Source organism: Maylandia zebra, linkage group LG17 (assembly GCF_041146795.1).
Source record: "Maylandia zebra isolate NMK-2024a linkage group LG17, Mzebra_GT3a, whole genome shotgun sequence".
NCBI lineage: Eukaryota > Metazoa > Chordata > Actinopteri > Cichliformes > Cichlidae > Maylandia > Maylandia zebra.
Genome location: NC_135183.1, coordinates 5,228,280 through 5,247,030, shown reverse-complemented (window position 1 = coordinate 5,247,030; position 18,751 = coordinate 5,228,280). Strand labels below are relative to the sequence as shown.

General features: G+C 40.0%; 1 protein-coding gene across 8 annotated transcripts in view; it reads left to right on the top strand.

The window, feature by feature from the left end:
* The window catches only part of slc38a4 (solute carrier family 38 member 4), a 31,808-nt gene extending 13,635 nt beyond the window's left edge, over window positions 1-18,173 (top strand). For 5 of the 8 annotated variants that reach the window (XM_012924010.5, XM_012924008.5, XM_076875730.1 and 2 more), the window contains exons 3-18: window positions 71-145; window positions 1,035-1,073; window positions 2,117-2,207; window positions 2,730-2,845; window positions 4,329-4,402; window positions 4,820-4,912; window positions 5,059-5,140; window positions 5,224-5,306; window positions 5,751-5,809; window positions 6,727-6,987; window positions 7,840-7,919; window positions 8,763-8,863; window positions 9,019-9,143; window positions 13,396-13,540; window positions 14,175-14,272; window positions 14,476-18,173. In XM_012924010.5, the coding sequence (XP_012779464.1) occupies window positions 71-145; window positions 1,035-1,073; window positions 2,117-2,207; window positions 2,730-2,845; window positions 4,329-4,402; window positions 4,820-4,912; window positions 5,059-5,140; window positions 5,224-5,306; window positions 5,751-5,809; window positions 6,727-6,987; window positions 7,840-7,919; window positions 8,763-8,863; window positions 9,019-9,143; window positions 13,396-13,540; window positions 14,175-14,272; window positions 14,476-14,580 (1,627 nt within the window). In that variant the 3' untranslated portion in view covers window positions 14,581-18,173. The remainder of the gene's footprint in view (window positions 1-70; window positions 146-1,034; window positions 1,074-2,116; window positions 2,208-2,729; window positions 2,846-4,328; window positions 4,403-4,819; window positions 4,913-5,058; window positions 5,141-5,223; window positions 5,307-5,750; window positions 5,810-6,726; window positions 6,988-7,839; window positions 7,920-8,762; window positions 8,864-9,018; window positions 9,144-13,395; window positions 13,541-14,174; window positions 14,273-14,475) is intronic. The other 3 variants (XM_023153939.3, XM_023153938.3, XM_023153940.3) reach the window with 3 other exon arrangements.
* Window positions 18,174-18,751: the final 578 nt, after the last annotated feature.

Here is an 18,751-nt window from a genome sequence, read left to right as displayed (position 1 = left end):
AAAGTTGATATACATTTGAACTGAACCACTGTGTTTGTGTCCTAATGCATATCTTTTTCAATCCTATCAGTCAGTATAATGTGGATGATAATGACGATGGAGAAAGCAATGTGTTCCTGACAAATGGGATACCAAAGAGGCAGAAGTATGATAATAAATACTCTATATTACTAACACATGTCTATGGGAAGCTGGATTTTCAATCTCTCTGACAAATCTTTCACCAACAGCACCAAAGCCTTTGGTTTGCTGCACATTGACAGTGTAAACTTAAAGCTAACACTAATGAAATAAATAAAAGTCTTTGTCTGGTGAAGGTTGGTGTGTTTGAGGACAACCGCTTGACAAAAGCTATAGACTCTACTTTATTTTCTTTTGCTTGCACTTAAGACTTGCAGTTAAACATAAACACTACAACAGCTATTGGCAGCTGGTTACAAAAAAGATGTGCCACAGTTGACGTATATTTGAACTGAACCATTAGCTACATTTGCATGTCCCAACGTATAACTTTCAATTCAATTCAATTTTATAGAAGACCCTACAATAATACATACAAACATTCTGTTGCTTTCTCTATTCTGCCAGTGAATATAACATGGATGATATGTTCCTTCCAAATGAGATACGAAGGAGGAAAAAGTATGATAATAAATAGTTTTTCCTTCTACTGGTGAATCTTTCACCACCAGCAGTACCAGGCTTTGGTTTGCTTGCACATAGCATCCACTAAGACTAGCAGACTTGGCAAACACTAATGAGTCATAGAATAAATATAAACATATTTTATTACTCATTTTAGGTTGGTTTATACAGATTATTACAGATTCTTGTCCATTCTTTTCTTTCTGGGCATAGGTTGGTGTCCAACTTCTTTTCTGTTGCTTCCACTGACACTTGCATTTTAACATAAAGACTACAGCTGATGGCAAGTGGTTAAAAGCAAATTGTGGGGCAGAAAGTTGATTCATATGTGACATTAACCATTAGCTGTGTTTGCATGTGCTAATATATATCTTTCTCAATCCTCACAGTCAATTTATGGATGATAATGAAGACGGAGAAGGACAAAGGTGATAATAAGAACTTTATAAAACTAGCACAGGACTATGGGAGGGTGGATTTTTCCTTGTGTCTGACAAATCTTTTACAGAAGGTTCAGATTCATGACAAATAACCAACATAGATAGTCCAGTACCTTTTCTGCTCCCTGCACTTGTGCTTGCACTTGCGAAGTTACTCCTCATTTGGCATGTCTATCTTTTGGCTTTAAAGCGGCAGATTAATTGCATGTAAATAATGTGTTTATCAGGGTGAGGCACACTGGTGGTTATTGAATTGGGAAGGTGTTTCAGTCCAGCTAGCTACTTTCTGCTGCTCCCTTGCCACAGCGGGTAGCTAGTTTTTTAAAAAAAAACTGAGTTGTTAGAGTTGATGCGTTTTTAAGAACAAATGAAGAAAGGCATAGGTGTAAAGAGGTGCAGTTACAATTTTTACGTTTACATTTAAAACCCTGACACACACAAATGTCGTCAGATAACCAGCATAACCAGTCCAGCTTCTTTTCTGTTGCTTGCATTTACACTCGCACTTAAACGTAAAGACTACGGCTACAGATTTAGGTAGTTAACAGTAAATTGTAGCACATAAAGTTGATACAGAGACTGCATGTGCTAATGTATATCTTTTTCACAGTCAGTTTATGGATGACCATAGTCCTGGATGGAGGACTATGTGTTGGTAGATTGTTTTTCTTGTGTCTAACAAATCTTTTATAAGTGGCACCAATGTCTTTTTGTTTCCTGCACATTGTCAAGTCACGGTACACTGAATGCTAACACTAATAATTTGCAAAAGAAAATCTACATATTTCATCACTCATTTGAACTTGGTTCTACTTCAGAGGAAGTCTCTGGGTTGAGAGCAGTGTAGATCGGTATAACCATATAAACAGTTGAGCATCTTATTGCTTGCACTCACGCTTGCACTTACGCACAAAGACTGCATTTGATGACAGGCGGTTACATCATAAAATATAGCACTGAAAGTTGATACACATTTGAAGTGAACCTCTCACTGTGTTTGTCCTAACGTGTATCTTTCTCAATGTTGACAGCCAATTTAATGGGGATGATAATGACGATGGAGAGAGCCACAGGTTTCTGTCAAACGGTATACCAAAGAAGAAGACATATGAAGAAGAATATGTAAGGATTTAGTCACATCAACTATGTATCTCCTTTTGACTCCCAATATAATCTGTTATATTATTTTTATATTTGGTTTTACTCACCATATAATGCATATGCACATGTCAACAATTCATCATCCTGTCTTCATAATTCAAGTAAATGAAAAGTATTAATTATACACACAGACGCACTTACTGTTCTACATCAATTTTTCATGTGTTCAGTTCACTGCTCATTATTTTAAATTAGACCACATGGCAGACCACAGTCTCTAAGTTGTTAGCAGTTATGAGATGCTGTAGGAGAGTGAGGTCAAAACCATAAGAATAGTGCAGAAGAACTGCAGCTTGTCTCCTAAAGCTTCTATCTGTCTGTAGGTGGCTTACTATGCCAAATGTTTAGCTCTTTCTTTTTCTAAAACAGGGCGCATATGATGCTAACATTAATGATTCATGTAGTAAATATCAATAGTTCATCACTCAACTGAAGGTAGTTTTACCTTAAAAAGCTCTTGTCTTTTCTTTTGACTTTGGGCAGCATCCTGGCCACGCCTCATTCGGCATGTCCGTCTTCAACTTGAGCAACGCCATTATGGGCAGCGGCATCCTGGGCCTGTCCTTTGCCATGGCAAACACTGGCATCATTCTCTTTACGTAAGTATGTTTGGACTAGCGGATATATAGTGCATTGTGTTACATGTTTGATAGAGATTAGGTGTTAATTTGGTTATAAATGCCAAAAACAATGATTGCTCCACAGGATATACTTTGAAAGATTATTCAATTTCAGTTCAACTTACTTATCAAATTACAAAATGACAACAACAATAACCTCAATGCACTTTATATTATTATTATTATTATTATCATTATTATTATCATTATTGTAAGGTAAAGACCCTAAAATAAAGCAGAGAAACCCCCAACAATCAGACCACCTCCTATGTGCAAGACCCTGGCAACAGTGGAAAGTAAAAACTCCCTTTTAACAGAAAGAAACCTTCGGCAGAACCAGTCTCAGAGAGGGGCAACCATGTGCCACGACCAGTTTAGATCGAGGGGAGGGAGACAGCACAAAATACATGGATTAATAATAACTAATGCAATTATAAGCTGAAGCTTGTTAGAGCTCCCTGTCAGTGTCACCCCTCCTTACAGTCCTGAAAAGAGACCTAAAATAAACACCGGTTAGCATTGCATTGTTCTCCACAGATTAATTCATGTCTTCTTAGAATTTATTGTAGTGGAGTTTAAGATGACAGAATTATGGGTTGGGCAGGAAAGACAAAGATTTTCTGCTGCGTCACTAGGTGGAGTGTTTAGTGTGTGTACTAACTAACTTATACCAAATGATGGCAGAAAGTTCTTTTCACTTTTTGTTAGAAAAGGTGACAATCGCGTGTTACCACAACAACCATGACAATTCAGCATTTTGGAATCTTTTGTATGGTATAATAGTGTGATAATTATGGTACAGCTAAGGCTGAAGGGAATGTCACTAATTTGTTTGGAAATCAGAGTGTCTGATTATTAATTGTTGCACTGACAAAGTAAAAATGATTTTTATGACTCTTTTAGATATAGACTGTGGTCACGTACCACTCGGATTAGGGGGCACCTGTTCCCCACGGGGACATCTGAGCTTCAGTGGTCAGTTCCCTCACCAATCTGGTCCCATGCATATGCATTATTGGACTGTGGATGACTTCCATTATCCAACACCCCCTAAATGCCCCCGGTGTACCCACCGCAACTCCCTCTGTCATCCACTGTCCACGCACATGGCTGCAGTCCAGAGCCTAAAAATGAGAACTAGCTGGGGGTGTGAAATAACTACAGGAAGCTGTACAACTTTGTCCCTCTTCCGTCATAATCTCACTGCTGACACACAGTATGGTATTTGAAGAATGCAGCAATGGATGTATTTGTAGCATTTACGTGACACAGACATTAGTCATGCTACAACCATGCCAAAGTCATTTTGAAAGGACAGAATCCCCCCCCACCGAACACAAACATGAGCCAGAGCAGCTTCAAATGTCATTACGTTTTTTTTAACAGCAAGGGGTAGATACTCAGTTACACAGTACCAGTTTTTCATACTTCTACACCTCTCTCTCTCTCTCTCTCTGCGCAGAGTCCTCCTCATCGCTATAGCCATTCTCTCCTTATACTCTGTACACCTGCTCCTTGTGACTGCTAAGGAAGGAGGTTGGTATTTGCTCTTCAGACCTTTAAACATTTTTAAATGTTACGACGTTAAATGTTATGACTGCTGATTAAGGGATTACAAGTGTATGTTTCCACAGATGATAACATTTTATATACAGTATTTAATTGGGAGGTTACTGTAGGTCACAGGGAGGAGTATGACGCATGAGAAAATGCTCGGACAAGTGATTGTAACAGCACAAAAAAGTAATTGCTGTTATGCCAACTTTCGTTGGAAATCTCCACACCCTTACCTAAAGGCATTTGAAGAAATGAGAATGAAGTAGTTATTGCAAAGATAACTTTTTTTTTTTTACAAAGAAGGGGCTAAGTAAGAATTGCAAAAGAGACTGTGTAACATACACCTGATTGTCTAGTTAAGGCTGGTATCCTTAGTCACTCTCTCTGTTCTGGCAGGATCCCTCATCTATGAGAAGCTTGGAGAGAGGGCATTTGGCTGGCCCGGAAAAATGGCTGCATTTGGATCAATAATCATGCAGAACATTGGAGGTAGGCCCTAAATCAGTGTATTTCAATGAAACATATGTGTTTTTAATTGCATTACTGGAGCTACAATAATATCTGTAATGTGCACCTCTAAAGAAGTATTTGTAGTTTGCATGAAACCTGAAGTTGCCCTTGTTGTCCTCTTGCAGCGATGTCCAGCTACCTCTTTATAGTGAAGTATGAGTTGCCAGAAGTGATCCGCGCATTCCTGCACTTAGAAGAAAACTCTGGGTGAGAATGGGCTCCTCTAAAGATGAAGCAAACTAATGTTCGTGTGCCATCTCTTGTGGTCTAACCTTGTGTTGTGTTTGCAGTGAATGGTACCTAAATGGAAATTACCTGGTGCTGTTTGTGTCCGTCGGAATCATTCTGCCTTTATCCCTCCTCAAAAATCTGGGTAGGAACACAAGTGAAAACCGTCATATTTTCTCCTTCACATGTTTTGTAAACTTTATCCACTTGCTCCCACCACAGACTGACTTCCAGTTTCACTAAAGTTTCTAAAGTTCGCTTCCTGCTATGTCTCGCCAAATTCCTCAGTGCCTCCATGTTCTTGCAGCTGTCTGTAAAACATACAGACAGCTGTATAAAGCAGCAGACGGGATAAATTCTTTATGTTAGAACTGAATTTGTTGATGATGATGATGGTGGGGTTTTTTGCATCTGTCACTATTTAAATTTGTTTCTGCTCAGATCACACTTGGTTGGTGCGTTTCTTTAATAGGGCTGACAAGCAAGAGTGACACATATAATAGAAAAGGCATCAAAATGCATTAAAAACAGCTATCTAGGTTCAGAGTAAGAAAGGAACTCACTTTTTGTTTTCTCGTTTCTTTTTTAGGCTACCTGGGCTACACCAGTGGTTTTTCCCTCTCTTGCATGGTTTTCTTCCTAGGTGTGGTAAGTTGAGTGTGAGCAATCGTAATATGTGCTAATAATAATGTGATTAAGAATTGTATGTCAAGAGATCAGTATGAACATAAACCATCTGTACGTAGGTGTTTGTCACTTGGGGTATGTTAGCATCTTTCAGCTAATAGTTTCTGTGTTACGGCCTGTTGCCAGTTACTCAGATTTCCGATTTGCCAGTGTCAGGACTACTAACGGAGGAAGTAGATTTTTCTTTCTTTTCATATTTACTTTCCCAGGTCAACACTCAACTTGTTGCCTAAAAGAACAAAAGTGGTAGGGAAAAGGGTCAAATAATTTTTTTGTTACCACGTTTTAATAAATTTTAGTTGCAACTTCTTATTCTTGAAGAAGGTGCAACTAAAACCTAAGATACAGCCTCACACCTCAACTAAGCAGTAAAACAACCGTCCTTAAATTATTTGTTTTAACCCTTCAGTATGGTTGACGCTATAATGGTATCTTTTGGCATTTTCTTGCTAGGTAGTATGACAAAATTACACTAAATGCAAATTACAAAGATGACATTTTTTAACAATATTAAACTCTTGATTCACTGTCACTCCTCACGTGCACCTTCTTTGGTAAAGGAGCCTGCTTCAGTGAACAGTCTTGATAAACCCAGCATGTGCTACCTCCGCAGCATCAAAAAACAGATAATTTTAGCTGCTAACTGGAGAACTCAGTCAATTATTTAGCAACTAAGTTGCCAGTTTATTTTTCTATGGAGTTGAAGGAAACTAGAAAAGAGCTAAAAGGAGTTTGAAATCACTAAGTTGCTGAGATGCTAATGTTGCTCCGTATCTTTTGGATGTCGTAATAAAAACTGTTAGCTAGTAGGTTAGCATACAATATGTGACAATTCTACTTTGAAGAGCACAGTCAGACTTCATGTCAATCTTTTTCAGATAATATACAAAAAAACCCAGCTACCCTGCCCTCTGCCTTTCCTCCATGGCCACTCATCCAATCTCAGCATAAATGGCTCGGACATGCCAGGGCTCTACGCCTTGCAAAACAAGTCTATACAGATGGATTTCTCCCACGCTGACATTTCCCCAGCAATCATTGGCAGCCACGATACCCAGCACTCCACGGGAATACACTCTGAACCTCACTCAGACGTTGAGGAGATGTGCACGCCGAAATACTTTGTCTTCAACTCACAGGTTAGTTCGTTGTACTGGTGCAGAACCTTTGATTGCCTTCACAGTCCATTGCTTATTTGTTATTTTAAGAGGTTTTAGCTTCTGAAATGGAGAACTGTTGGGTTTGTCATTGTACATGTGCAAATATTCACCATTGATCAGTTCCCAATTAATTAGACACTCCAAGACTTTAGTAAAGTTGAAGATAATCTTGTTGCTGGGGTAAAGTCTTGAAAACATGTACACAATGTATCATGGGGCTGTAGGGGTGGAATAGACAAGACACCAGTATGCCAAGCCAAGACATGTTTGACATCTTTGGTGCTGTGTTTTCGGCCTTTGAGTGACAAATGTTTTGTTTAATCTGTGGGCAAATATAATCATAAATCAGGGTACACATTTTAAATGTGGCATTATACTTCATAAAAGCGAGTTAATCCAAATCCAAACTTTGTGTAATAACAGCTCTTACAAATAAAATTTCACGATAATAACCTTTCACATAATTTAAGTAGAAAAATGAGACCGTTCAAAAGTAGCAGCTGGTAGAAGTAAAGGTCATTGTATTGTCTGCATGTCATGCTTTGATTGGAGACAAAGAAAGGAAACATATTCCGTGTCTTTTTATGCATACCAGTTTTTATGACCTGAGAAGACAGCAGTGCAGCACTGCTGTGTTCAACTGTCCAGTGCATCAGAAGTCTTAAATGCTGAGGAAAAGGTTTTTTAGTGCTCTCCCTCCTCTCTTTTCTCCTGAGGCTATATCAGCAGGCATTTCTGTTTTACAGCTACTTTACCCAGTAGAAGAATACTTCTCATATATATTACATCATGTTAATGGCTCGTTTCCGTACTTTTTTCATCCTTCCTTAGACTGCGTACACTGTTCCCATCCTGGCCTTTGCTTTCGTCTGCCATCCTGAGGTGCTGCCTATCTATAGCGAGCTTAAAGAGTAAGTATGTTACTTACATTTACATCATCACATCCTGAAAAACCATCAAACATCTTATACATACATTTAAATCATCATATGCTGACCCGTTGCAATGACGTCTTCCAAGAGAGAGGAAGTGAAGAAACAGTTAGTTCTCGATATTCTTGATGTGTTCAAAGCAAAAAAAAAAAGTTGATTAGTAATTCTGACATGGCAAAAATTGTGGTGTCTATGTGGGGTACTCCTAATGTGGATTAGTGGATGCCTCCTAGTAGTGGACCTCTGCCAGAGCTGGTATTGTTTACATTCATCTGGTTTCAGATACCTCCTCGTGCACTGCTGTCAGGGACTTTAACATGGATTTCTAATTAGCATTTTTCAGTAATACTGTCATTTGGGAAGTGCTAGTTGTGAGCTAGCTCCCAGCTACCGCCTCCACCTTATTCGAGGAAACACCAGGGCATTCTGAGGCCAGTCAAGAGATATAATCTCCCGAGGACACACTAGAGAGAAATAGGGGCCTCCTTCCAATAGGAAATGCCTGGAACTCCTCACATATGAGGTGTCCGGGAGGCGTACTCGTCACTTTCCCGAACAACCTCAACTGGCACCCAATCGCTAAGGGGGAGGCAAGTCCTTTGGAGAAAAGTCATTTCTGCCACTTGTGTCTACAATCTTGTTCTGTCGGTCACTACCTAATTTTAACAGACCACCTCCTGCAGAAGTGGCGTGATAATGGTGTTACTTCTGCAGGAAGTGGTTTGTTTTCGACACTTCCTTTTGTGTTCACCCTTTTGTCCAATCCTTATATTTCGATCGTGAAGTCACCTCTCTAAAAGTCTGTGTGTTTGCCATCTACAGTCGGAGCCGGAAGAAAATGCAGAATGTCTCTAACCTGTCCATCCTGGCGATGCTCATCATGTACATGCTGTCGGCACTTTTTGGCTACCTCACCTTTTATGGTATAAGCAACAGTTTAACCAACAGAAAAAAACGATTGGTTTTTGTTTGTTTTGTTCTGCCATTCCGTTCTTTTGTCTTGCTAGAATTCCTATTTTTCCATTTCTTCAGTCTCAGTATTTCTCACGGACTGCTCTTTTATCCCTCTGCATCACAGACAACGTGGAGGCAGAGTTGCTGCACACTTTCACTAAAGTGTACAAGTTTGACACGATGCTGCTGCTGGTGCGTTTGGCTGTCCTCACTGCCGTCACTCTTACTGTCCCCATCGTGCTTTTCCCTGTAAGTACAACCTGCATAAACACACAGTCTGTCTCTGTCTTGTCTTCTGGAAGCCGAAAAAGTTGCCTTTATGGTAAAATATCATGCCTAGAGCTTATTTCTAACCTCTTTCATCACTCGCCTTCATCATTTGGAGCCTCGTTTAGGCAGCAGTTTAATTTGATTTACGTCAGAGCACACGAGCACAAACACCACGCCTGTAAATGTTGAACATTGCTGCCACTCTCTGTCAGTCTGCTTACAGACTGTGTTTTGTATTCACTGCAGTCATTCAGAATGTTTTGTTTTTTTTTTTTGTCATTTTCTGGACACAGCTGCTTTTTCCCGGCGTTGGTAAAAAAGAACACACTGTTCAGTTTGGAGCTCCATCTTGTGCCGTCACCTCAAAGCTCAAATGCACAGACGAAGGCTCTTTAAAAAAACAAAACTTTTTTATCACATTAACGCAAACAGGCATACACACTGTAAGATTTCAGCAGTGAGGCCCGACTCTTTTTTACACCCGTTTATGTTGCTCTTTCTCTCAGCATGAAGTCAAAAGTCTGCATGTGTGTGATTTCCAGTCACCACAACTTCACAAGCCACATTCATTCACACGTACGCTTCCCCTCTTACTTGCCTGTCCATACATGGTCAAGGACTAATTTTAGCTTGACCTTTATCTGACTTGAGGAGAACAAGAATGGCTGCTAGACAGAGGAAGTTTCCTGACCCGTTTTGGCTTCCAGGCACTCACGCACACACACACACACACACACACACACATCTAAACTGGGTTTAATATAGAGAAGAGCAGCTGGGGCATGAATTCTTCTCGGAAATACCTGAAGTTACAGCAGACTGCCACCAGGGGGCAGGAGCATTCAATCAGAGGAAAGTGCTGATGGAGAATGATGCAGCAAGTGATGGCATGTTATGGAAACACACTGCGACACCGCACTCACACACACGCACACACATTTATACAGACACATTTCTGTACATCGGTGCTCTCTTACATACAGCCTACACATTTTGTTATATTTTAGACGCATGGATGGAGCTTATGCCCGCACAGTGCCACTTCCACCTCAGTTCCTTTGTTGTGTTTTGTTATGTTAGAGGGGAATCCCTTCAGCCCCCTCAGTCTCTGCAGTGGAAGTTTACAGACTCGGAGTGGACAGTGGAAAAACCCCGACTCTAACTGCTGCCTTCCGGGCGATAGAGAGGTGGAGCCAGTGAGACGAGCTAGAGAAGAGAAACAGACACAAACCTCTGCCAGGACCGCACAGTCCTCCAATTGTGTAGTTTTGTTGATAAGAAATATGCATCTGTACCCACTCTGTCAATGAGGAAGACAGTGTAATGGACTTACTTTGTTAGCATTATTGTGTTATCGTATTGTATTATTGTAGGGTCTTCACCTTACAATATAAAGTGCCTGAGGCAACTATTGTTGAAATCTGGCACTATATAAAATACATTGCATTGAATTGAATTGAATATTGCGGCCATATGTGAAATTATGTTCAAATCATATCAAAAAACGTAATCCTGGGTATTTATGATCCATGTCTAGTCACTGTGTGAAACATATCCAGCTGAGTCCTTCAAGAGAAATAGAGAGAGTTTGACAGAGGACATAGAAAACTGATAGCAGCAGAGAAACACGAGACTGAAACGGGATGCTGTGATGAATTAGGAAAAAGGCAGCTATGCAGCCTTGGCTTGGAGTTAAAAAACTAATGTGCACGTGGCTGTTTTATCAGCGTTGAAGCTGTTACAAGGAGATTTCTTTTAGTTATCCTGCTTTGCAAACTGATTTTAGATTGAATATGCCTGCATGTAAAGACATGACACATAACATTAGTCAGTCTTGGGTGTACTTTTAACTGGTGACAGTGTGAATGAAGTGACTGGGAAAGTTGATTAACAGCGTTCTGATTAAAATACACAAAGTTGGGGAGGTTTTAATTAACTGACCATAACTATTCCTACAATCACCGTTGCCATAACACTGCTGGAAGACTGGCTAGATCTAGATCCGTGCACGGCGTCGGATCAAAAGAACTGCTCAGTCACAGCAACGCTTATGCCAAGTTTCCGTGTGGCATTTGAGAATCTTGTCTTGAATGCTCCTGACCTTCATTTTGTAGGAAAATGTGGCCAACCTTCAGCTAGAGACTAACTTTAGCTTTATCTGCAGCTGTCTTTGACTCCTGTAGAGGACTATAAGAGACGAGACAAGACTGTATGTGTGGGAGATAAATGTCCAGATAAACGTTCAAGCCTGAAAGTGTGTGTGTGTGTGTGTGTGTGTGTGTGTGTGTGTGTGTGTGTGTGTGTGTGTGTGTGTGTGTGTGTGTGTGTGTGCGTGCAGAGGGCGGTGCAGTCACGTGAAGGATAGATGCTTACAGAGGCCACATCACATAAGGCTTTGCCAGGATTCAGGATATAATGAAAGGGTTTTATGTGGAGTCAGACGTGCTCCAGTTCTCAGGCTCCAGCAGGAGATGGAAACCACAAAAGACGGCTGTAAGAGAGCTGATTAACACTTACAGCCAGTAATAACTTACTATCATCAACATAAAAATGTTCCTTTTGTAGCTCTGGCTTAAATACATGTATGTAAAGTCTTGTATGCTACAGCTGGTTTCTCTTTACTTCCTCTGCTCCTGCTTTAGTAATGTACATGTGACTGTGAATATTTGCAGATAGCCACTCAAGCTAAATATATTTAATGTGTCATGAGTGGTCATTTCTGGTGATTAATCCAGGCGTGTGAATGTCTTACTTTTTAATAGGTGTGCTCCTCCTAAGTGTGCTTCTGTAAACAGTTGTGTTATTTCAGTCCAGATGTGCTGAAACGCTTCCAAAAGAGCCGAGGGCAAACAAGCCTGAGGGGTCTTCTATTGAATTTAGGTTAAAAGGATGACACTGGTGTCATGCTGGAGGGGACAAACACCATCCAGACAGAAATTACACAACCTCAACACCCGAATGTTGTTCTTGCTGAAGTACAAAGCGTGTTCTGTATGTAAACCTCTGGGAAGGCAGGGCAGTCTGTGCCTCACACAGTGCAGTTGTTGTCCATCAGGATCGGTGTCACCGCTAGAGAGCACGGTTCACAAATATTCTTCTTAGGTTTGCTTGGCTGCATTAAAGCCTTTTGCCTAGAGAAGAAGTCATGGTTTGTAAAGCTTCAGTGGTTCTACAGCGAGGCAACACTTTTTTTTTACACATATATATATATATGTATATCCGAGAAGGGGCTTTCCTTACTGTGCTGCTTGTAGTTTCAGTTCACACTTGGTTTTGTCAGTCACACATTTAACTTTGCTCAGAAAAAGTCACATATGCTTGCCTATTTATTACCTTAGATCTTCATCTGTGGTTTGTTTTGGACTGACCGAAGCCTGGCCATACTGATAGGTTAGGAGTGCGCAGATATCAAAGGGTGCACTCCCAAGAGTCATAGTGCCAGATGACAGTCAGATGCTGAATAACTTGAAGCTTTGGAGTGAAATACTGCGTCCAGGCTCTAGTTTTCCAAGCAGTCCTAATTACGCTGGTGGGAGTAAAGTGAAGGTATGGGTTGGGGCAGTGAGGAGGGGCTGTTTTAAAACGGCTAAGAGAGAAACTTGGGTTTGAATCGTTCATTTTATCTGTGCTGTGAGCCACTAGTTTGTCACAGAGAAGAAAGCACATGCTGGCAGCAACAAAAAAAGAGAAAAGGCGTAAAGACACGCCTCCTCCTCTTCCCCCCCCCCCCCCCCGGGGCTGAGCCCGCCCTCCTCTCTGCACTGGCTGATGCAATCCCATAGTTCCATTGCGCTGCGGGAGATAATCCCAAACAGTTTTGAATGGGCGCTGTAAGCAGGGCTCTTTGTGACCTCTCTCCCAGAGGCTTACGGGCTAAAGGGGCCTCAGGTTTTACCTGATACCTGCGACCTTTCACCCAGTTCAGGCTTTAACAGGTTGCCTGTAGCTCAAGGATCTCCTGGTTTTCTCTGACTCACACACACACACAAGTTCATAACTCTTGACACACTTCAATCACTGGCCAAATGTGAGGAATCGGCTTCAGTCGCAGGCTGGCAGCCGTGCATATTTGTTAATGATTCGGTTCTTTGACTGAGACAAGAAGAGAGCAACTGACTTTAGTGTTGGAATAAATTGTTTTTATCAAACAAACATTTATTTCTCTATTTACAAGAAAGCTGAAAACACTGTTTCACCACATTCATCACCACTATGTCACTGTTTCTCCTAGATCCGTTCGTCCATCACCACGTTACTGTTCAGCGGGCGAGAGTTCAGCTGGACTCGCCACTTGCTGATTGCCGCCTTCATCCTGGCCTTTAACAACGTCCTGGTCATCTGTGTCCCCACCATCCGGGACATCTTTGGCTTCATCGGTGAGTCCTGACACTGAGTGTGAACAGAGAGCAACATTTCTGCCCTTTCAAAAAGACACATGAACCCAGAGTGAGTCAGTGAGGTTTGCCGGTTCACGTCTGATTGGCACCTTCAGATGAGGGATTGTTTAATTGGATAAAGCCGCTGGAAGTACAGAGAAGCTTAAAATGTCAGGTTAAATCCTTACCTGGTGAGGATTCTCAGGTTTAAGATTGTCAGGAAGAACACTTTCCTACTCACCCCCTTTTTAATAAAGAGTTGCCAGCAGATGCCTGTGCACATGTTCTGTTGGAGCAAAGACGATCACTTCGAGCAAAGTTTAAAAAAAAGAAAAAAGAAAAATCAGCTCTGCAAAACTAATCCCTAAATCAAACCGAAGAGTACTACTTTGTAACTGAGTACCAGCACCTCAAATCAATACTTAATGGCATGCCTATAATATATGAGGCTTGATGCTTTATTAAAGGTATTTTAAAAGCTTATGTTATGCACCTTAATTATTAAAAAGTCTAAAAAACACAGCTGTCACTCAACGTGTCACTTAAAGAATTCCTCATAGTGATTGGTCTGGCTGTTTGTTTCAGTTGTTGTCACCTGATGGCAGATTCAGTTTTCCTCTCGGTTTAATTGCAGGCGCCTCTGCAGCAACAATGCTCATCTTCATCCTACCCGCTGCCTTTTACCTGCGCCTGGTAAAGTCGCTGCCGTTGCGCTCCCCACAGAAGATTGGGGTAAGTGTACAGAAACACACTCGCAGTCACACACAATGCTTTCTGCTGCTGTCTCACTGTATTGGCTTTCTCCATGTATCCACTGAGGGCCAGATGAATGTGATCTGCCAGAAATTTCCACAGACCCCTTCTTTCTTCTGTGTATCTCATCAAGCTGAATCCCTTCTTGTTCTGTCTCTCTCTCTCTCTCTCTCTCTCTTCAGGCAGCCATCTTCCTGGTCATGGGAGTCATCTTCATGATTGGCAGCTTGACGCTTATCGTTCTTGACTGGATCCACAACCCCCCAGGCTCTGGGGGACACCATTAAAACACTTTTCTACCGTCTTCAGTTTCCCATTTAGAAGTGCAGCCACTTCCTTGACTGCCCCACAGCAAATCACTTGTTTTCCGTACCCACTGGTTTCCTTCATTTCATCAAATCGTTATAGAACCTCAGGCTATAGACATGAGTGCAGCACTGGGTTAAGACATCTTCAGTATCCTCCCAGAAAGTCCCACTGGAGGGGATCCTTTTAGTTTAGTTTGTATTTTTTTTTCTTTTTTCTTTTTTTGGATGTGAAACGACACAAATGAAAGAATCACAACAAGGGGTACCGGTCTCTGGTTTAAAATGCCAACATGCCACCGAGACAGCTTTAGATCGTCACCATCATCTTGATGATCATTCTTTTCCAGCTAAGAAGAAACAACAATGAACAGATACTCTGCAGCCTGTACTTGAAGCTGGAAGGGCTGGAACGATCATGTAGGTCCATCAGTCCTCTGTGAACTTTAAGGAGTCTTTTGGAGTGTGCCATCATCCATGGAAAAAGGAGCACATCTAGCATTGTGTTCAGTAGTAGCTGTGTAAGAAGCCATTACTATAATTATTACTACTATTTCCTAAAATTCCTGCGGTCGATTAAGCATTCATCTCTTCTCAAAATGACGGTTGATGAGCAATTTAATTCCATTTTTTATTTGGGAAATTCAACATCGATTTGCTGCTGTGTTACGTATTAACAACCAGAAGCTTTGCCAAAGTTGGCACGCACAAACAATTTTCTTTAGTAGAGTTATGCTAGATATTTTCAGCTCCAAAAAGACAAGGATCTTCCTTGCTGGTCTTTTTTCATTTCGGCTGTGCACACAAGATTAAGTGGGTGCTTTCAGTATTACTGTTCACAGATGGATCTAAATATGCAAGATACGAATGTACATAATTAAGTGTATCTACTGACAAAATGGTTGTTGTATATAATATCTTACTTGGCCTCTTAAGGCTGTTTCCCATTCAGCTGGATGATCATTTCCAACTAGCAGTATACATATACCTGCTGGAATCATTATTAAGGCACATACAGTAGAACTCATGAGATAAACATTGAATTGTTTTTTTTTAAATAAGTAATTATATGGGGAAAAAATAAGTATGTATTTTAGACAATTTTTAAAAAAGATCAGCTAAAAAAGATACATATGAATAGGTTGACCTAAATATTACAATTATTTTAACTCGTGCCATATTATGCTCAAGAAGAACTTTATTCGAATGTACGTCCTTTGTTTTTGTTTTTTTGCATAATTATATGCTATTTAGTTTGAAGTAATTGTTTGACACTTTGTAAAAGTTTATGAGTTAGATGCGAAGATTGATAACAATCTCATGTAGGCACGTTAAGTAGGAAGTTAACCTTTTACTGTCAGGCCTGTAGGGATTGAAACGCTCCATTAAAGTGTGATGCAATGCTTAAACATTTACGGATATATAGAAATTAATTTAAGGAAATATAATATTTCAGTTATTAAGCTTTAGAGGCTGTGGTAGGCAAATTTTAACTTTACGCCAAACCATGCTAGCTAGTCAGTCAATATGCTAGCGAGGGCTAACAAGTCTCCAGGTTCCTTTGTTTTTACTTGGCATATAAACGAGATTGTTATCAATCTTCACGTGTAAGTCTTGACAATTAAGTGAAAATGTTCCCTTCACACACAAAATATCAAAGAGCAGTAATTTTTAGAAGTAAGGGTGCGGTAAATAATAACTAACAAAGAATGCTTCAATACCTAGATGACCATGCTAAAGGTGTCAGCCATTTTTAAGTATGTTGTGAAGGGTGTCTACCAAGATCCCAAGTTGCAACTCCAGATGTTTTACCTCAACATCTAAAGCTAAACATTTGGATATCCCCTAGCAATATATTTTTTTATATATATATAATTCTTGATGTTTTTTTTAATTTAAAAGAATAATATACAACCGGTAATCGTATTCATTATTTTATTGTGCCTTCTGAATTCTTGGTATTGTAATTGGCTTTTGAAACAGGTGCCTTAAATGTAACAGTGAATGGCGGCATCACAACCTCAGACTTGTTCCGTTTCACCGCTTCTCCCGTGCCATTGCGAGTCACACGCAGCCAAAGTGGACAGCATTTATAGATCCTTTGTGGATCTACGTACATAAAAACAAATAGATATTTCAAATGAAATAGTATATAATGTGCATGTTTTTGGCCTACAAACATGGTCTTTTTGAACAATTGTATATGCTCTGTAAATAATCTTTATTTTATGGTACACTGACACTCATTGCTTGTGAGCGGGTTGATGGATGAATTCTACTTGACTTCTTCTGCAATCCGTGTTTGTTTTAGTTTCTAAGTATGTATTAGACCTTTTTTTTCTCTTGCTGTCAGACAGTAGTTTGTTCTGGGTTTTTTTGGTCCTATATTTGAAGCTTGTATATTTGTAGAAAAGTTGTTCGCTATATATCTGTTTTCATATTTTAACATTAACCTGTCGTCACAATGCATTAACTCAACAGCCTACTTCCCAACACGGTTTTCCCAGGAGTCTCAGAAATAAGGCAACTGGGTTTATGTCACTAGCTGACCGTCACTGGGTTGAATTTTAAAGCCACGATTAAGCCGTGTTGATATTAAACATGTAATTTAACACTCAACAAAATTAGGACGAGACAAGTATTTTATGACCACACTACAGGAAGTTTCTTACAAGACACGTTAGTCATCTGTTACAAGACCAAGTGGTTCTTTTGCTATTGCACTGTGCAATGCAGTGTAGCCATCACTTAAACTAACATGTACTGTAAGCGTATATCTTTATGCATAAGAATCTTCCACGTTCACCAGCTCAAAGCTTTACCAGGACAATCATACACCATTGCTGGATGTATGTCAGTGGCTTGTGACGCATTGGTGTCATAGACATCTTTAAAAAGCCCAGTTTTTGGTCAGGTTTTATTTGCAAGGCATTACTTGAATATTTTTACAGCCTGATAAAGTCACCAAGCTTCTCGACTAAAGGGTCACTTGACCCGTGCAGTACTCACTATCAATATTCAATAATAGGTGTTTGAAAATCTGCCTCACTCTCTCCTCTGGGTCTGTTACTAATGTAAGAGTTTTTCTCAGTTCCTCAGGATGAGTTTTGTCTTTTCAAGCAGCTCATCCAATAAAAAGAAGAGACAGCAGTTTTTTATCAGAAAGCTCTTTCAACCTACTTTAGTATCTCAGGTATTCAGTCTGGCTGAACTTTTCTTCTCACTTTCGGATAGACTCGTATCATATCTCTTTTCCTTTTTTGTGTGATCGAGCCAAGCTGTACAATGCCGTGCTGGTCTAAATGACAAGTCTTCTCATGGATTTGTAAAACAGACAAGTCCCCAGAATGTGTTTCGAAAGAAGGTGTAGAAAAACCACCTGCCTTATTTTTCTATGGAGCCTCAGCCGTGTAGAAGCACTGGCTTAATGTTTCTGCTGTTCACAGTGTTCCTATGGATCAGATTGAACATTCAGATTTGTAATTTTACCTAAACAAAGGGGATTTTTTTTTCCTTTTTTTTTGTATCGGTGATGCTGTTTCATTATGATGAACAATAAAAATGTGAAATAAAAACCATGTTTTTATCATTTTTTAACTTTTAAAATCATAGTTCTTTAAAGAAATCCAAAGCAAACGAACAAGTGGTAATAATAGAAATGCAGTATATTATAAAATGTTTGTAAATGTGGATATGGGAAAAATCCCTTATGTCGCTCCAGATTTTATATAACATGCTGGGGTGGGGGTGGGGGGGTTCTAGTTTGTGTCTGAGAAGGTAGTGACCAGAACCATATTTCTGTCATAACAATTAGATGGTATTGGGCCTATAGAAATAAATCTTCAATTTCCTGGATACCTAGCATCTGCTGCTGACATGTAACACCTGCTTGTAATGTCCCAAGAGTCAAAATGAGGAATGTTATAATCTTTCCATTTTTTTCTTTCTCCAAAGAGTTTTTCTCCTGCATTTTGCAAATACAGTAATAAAAATGCATAAATTTCATATATCTGCCACAACACTGTTGAGCTTGAGTAGTACAGTGACCAACAATACTTCATAATGGTTTGGAGTGACTGAATGTACTGATGCTTGTACACTTCTAATGATGTGCAATTCATTTTAAAAGGTTTTGCAGAGTTTTTAAAAAAAT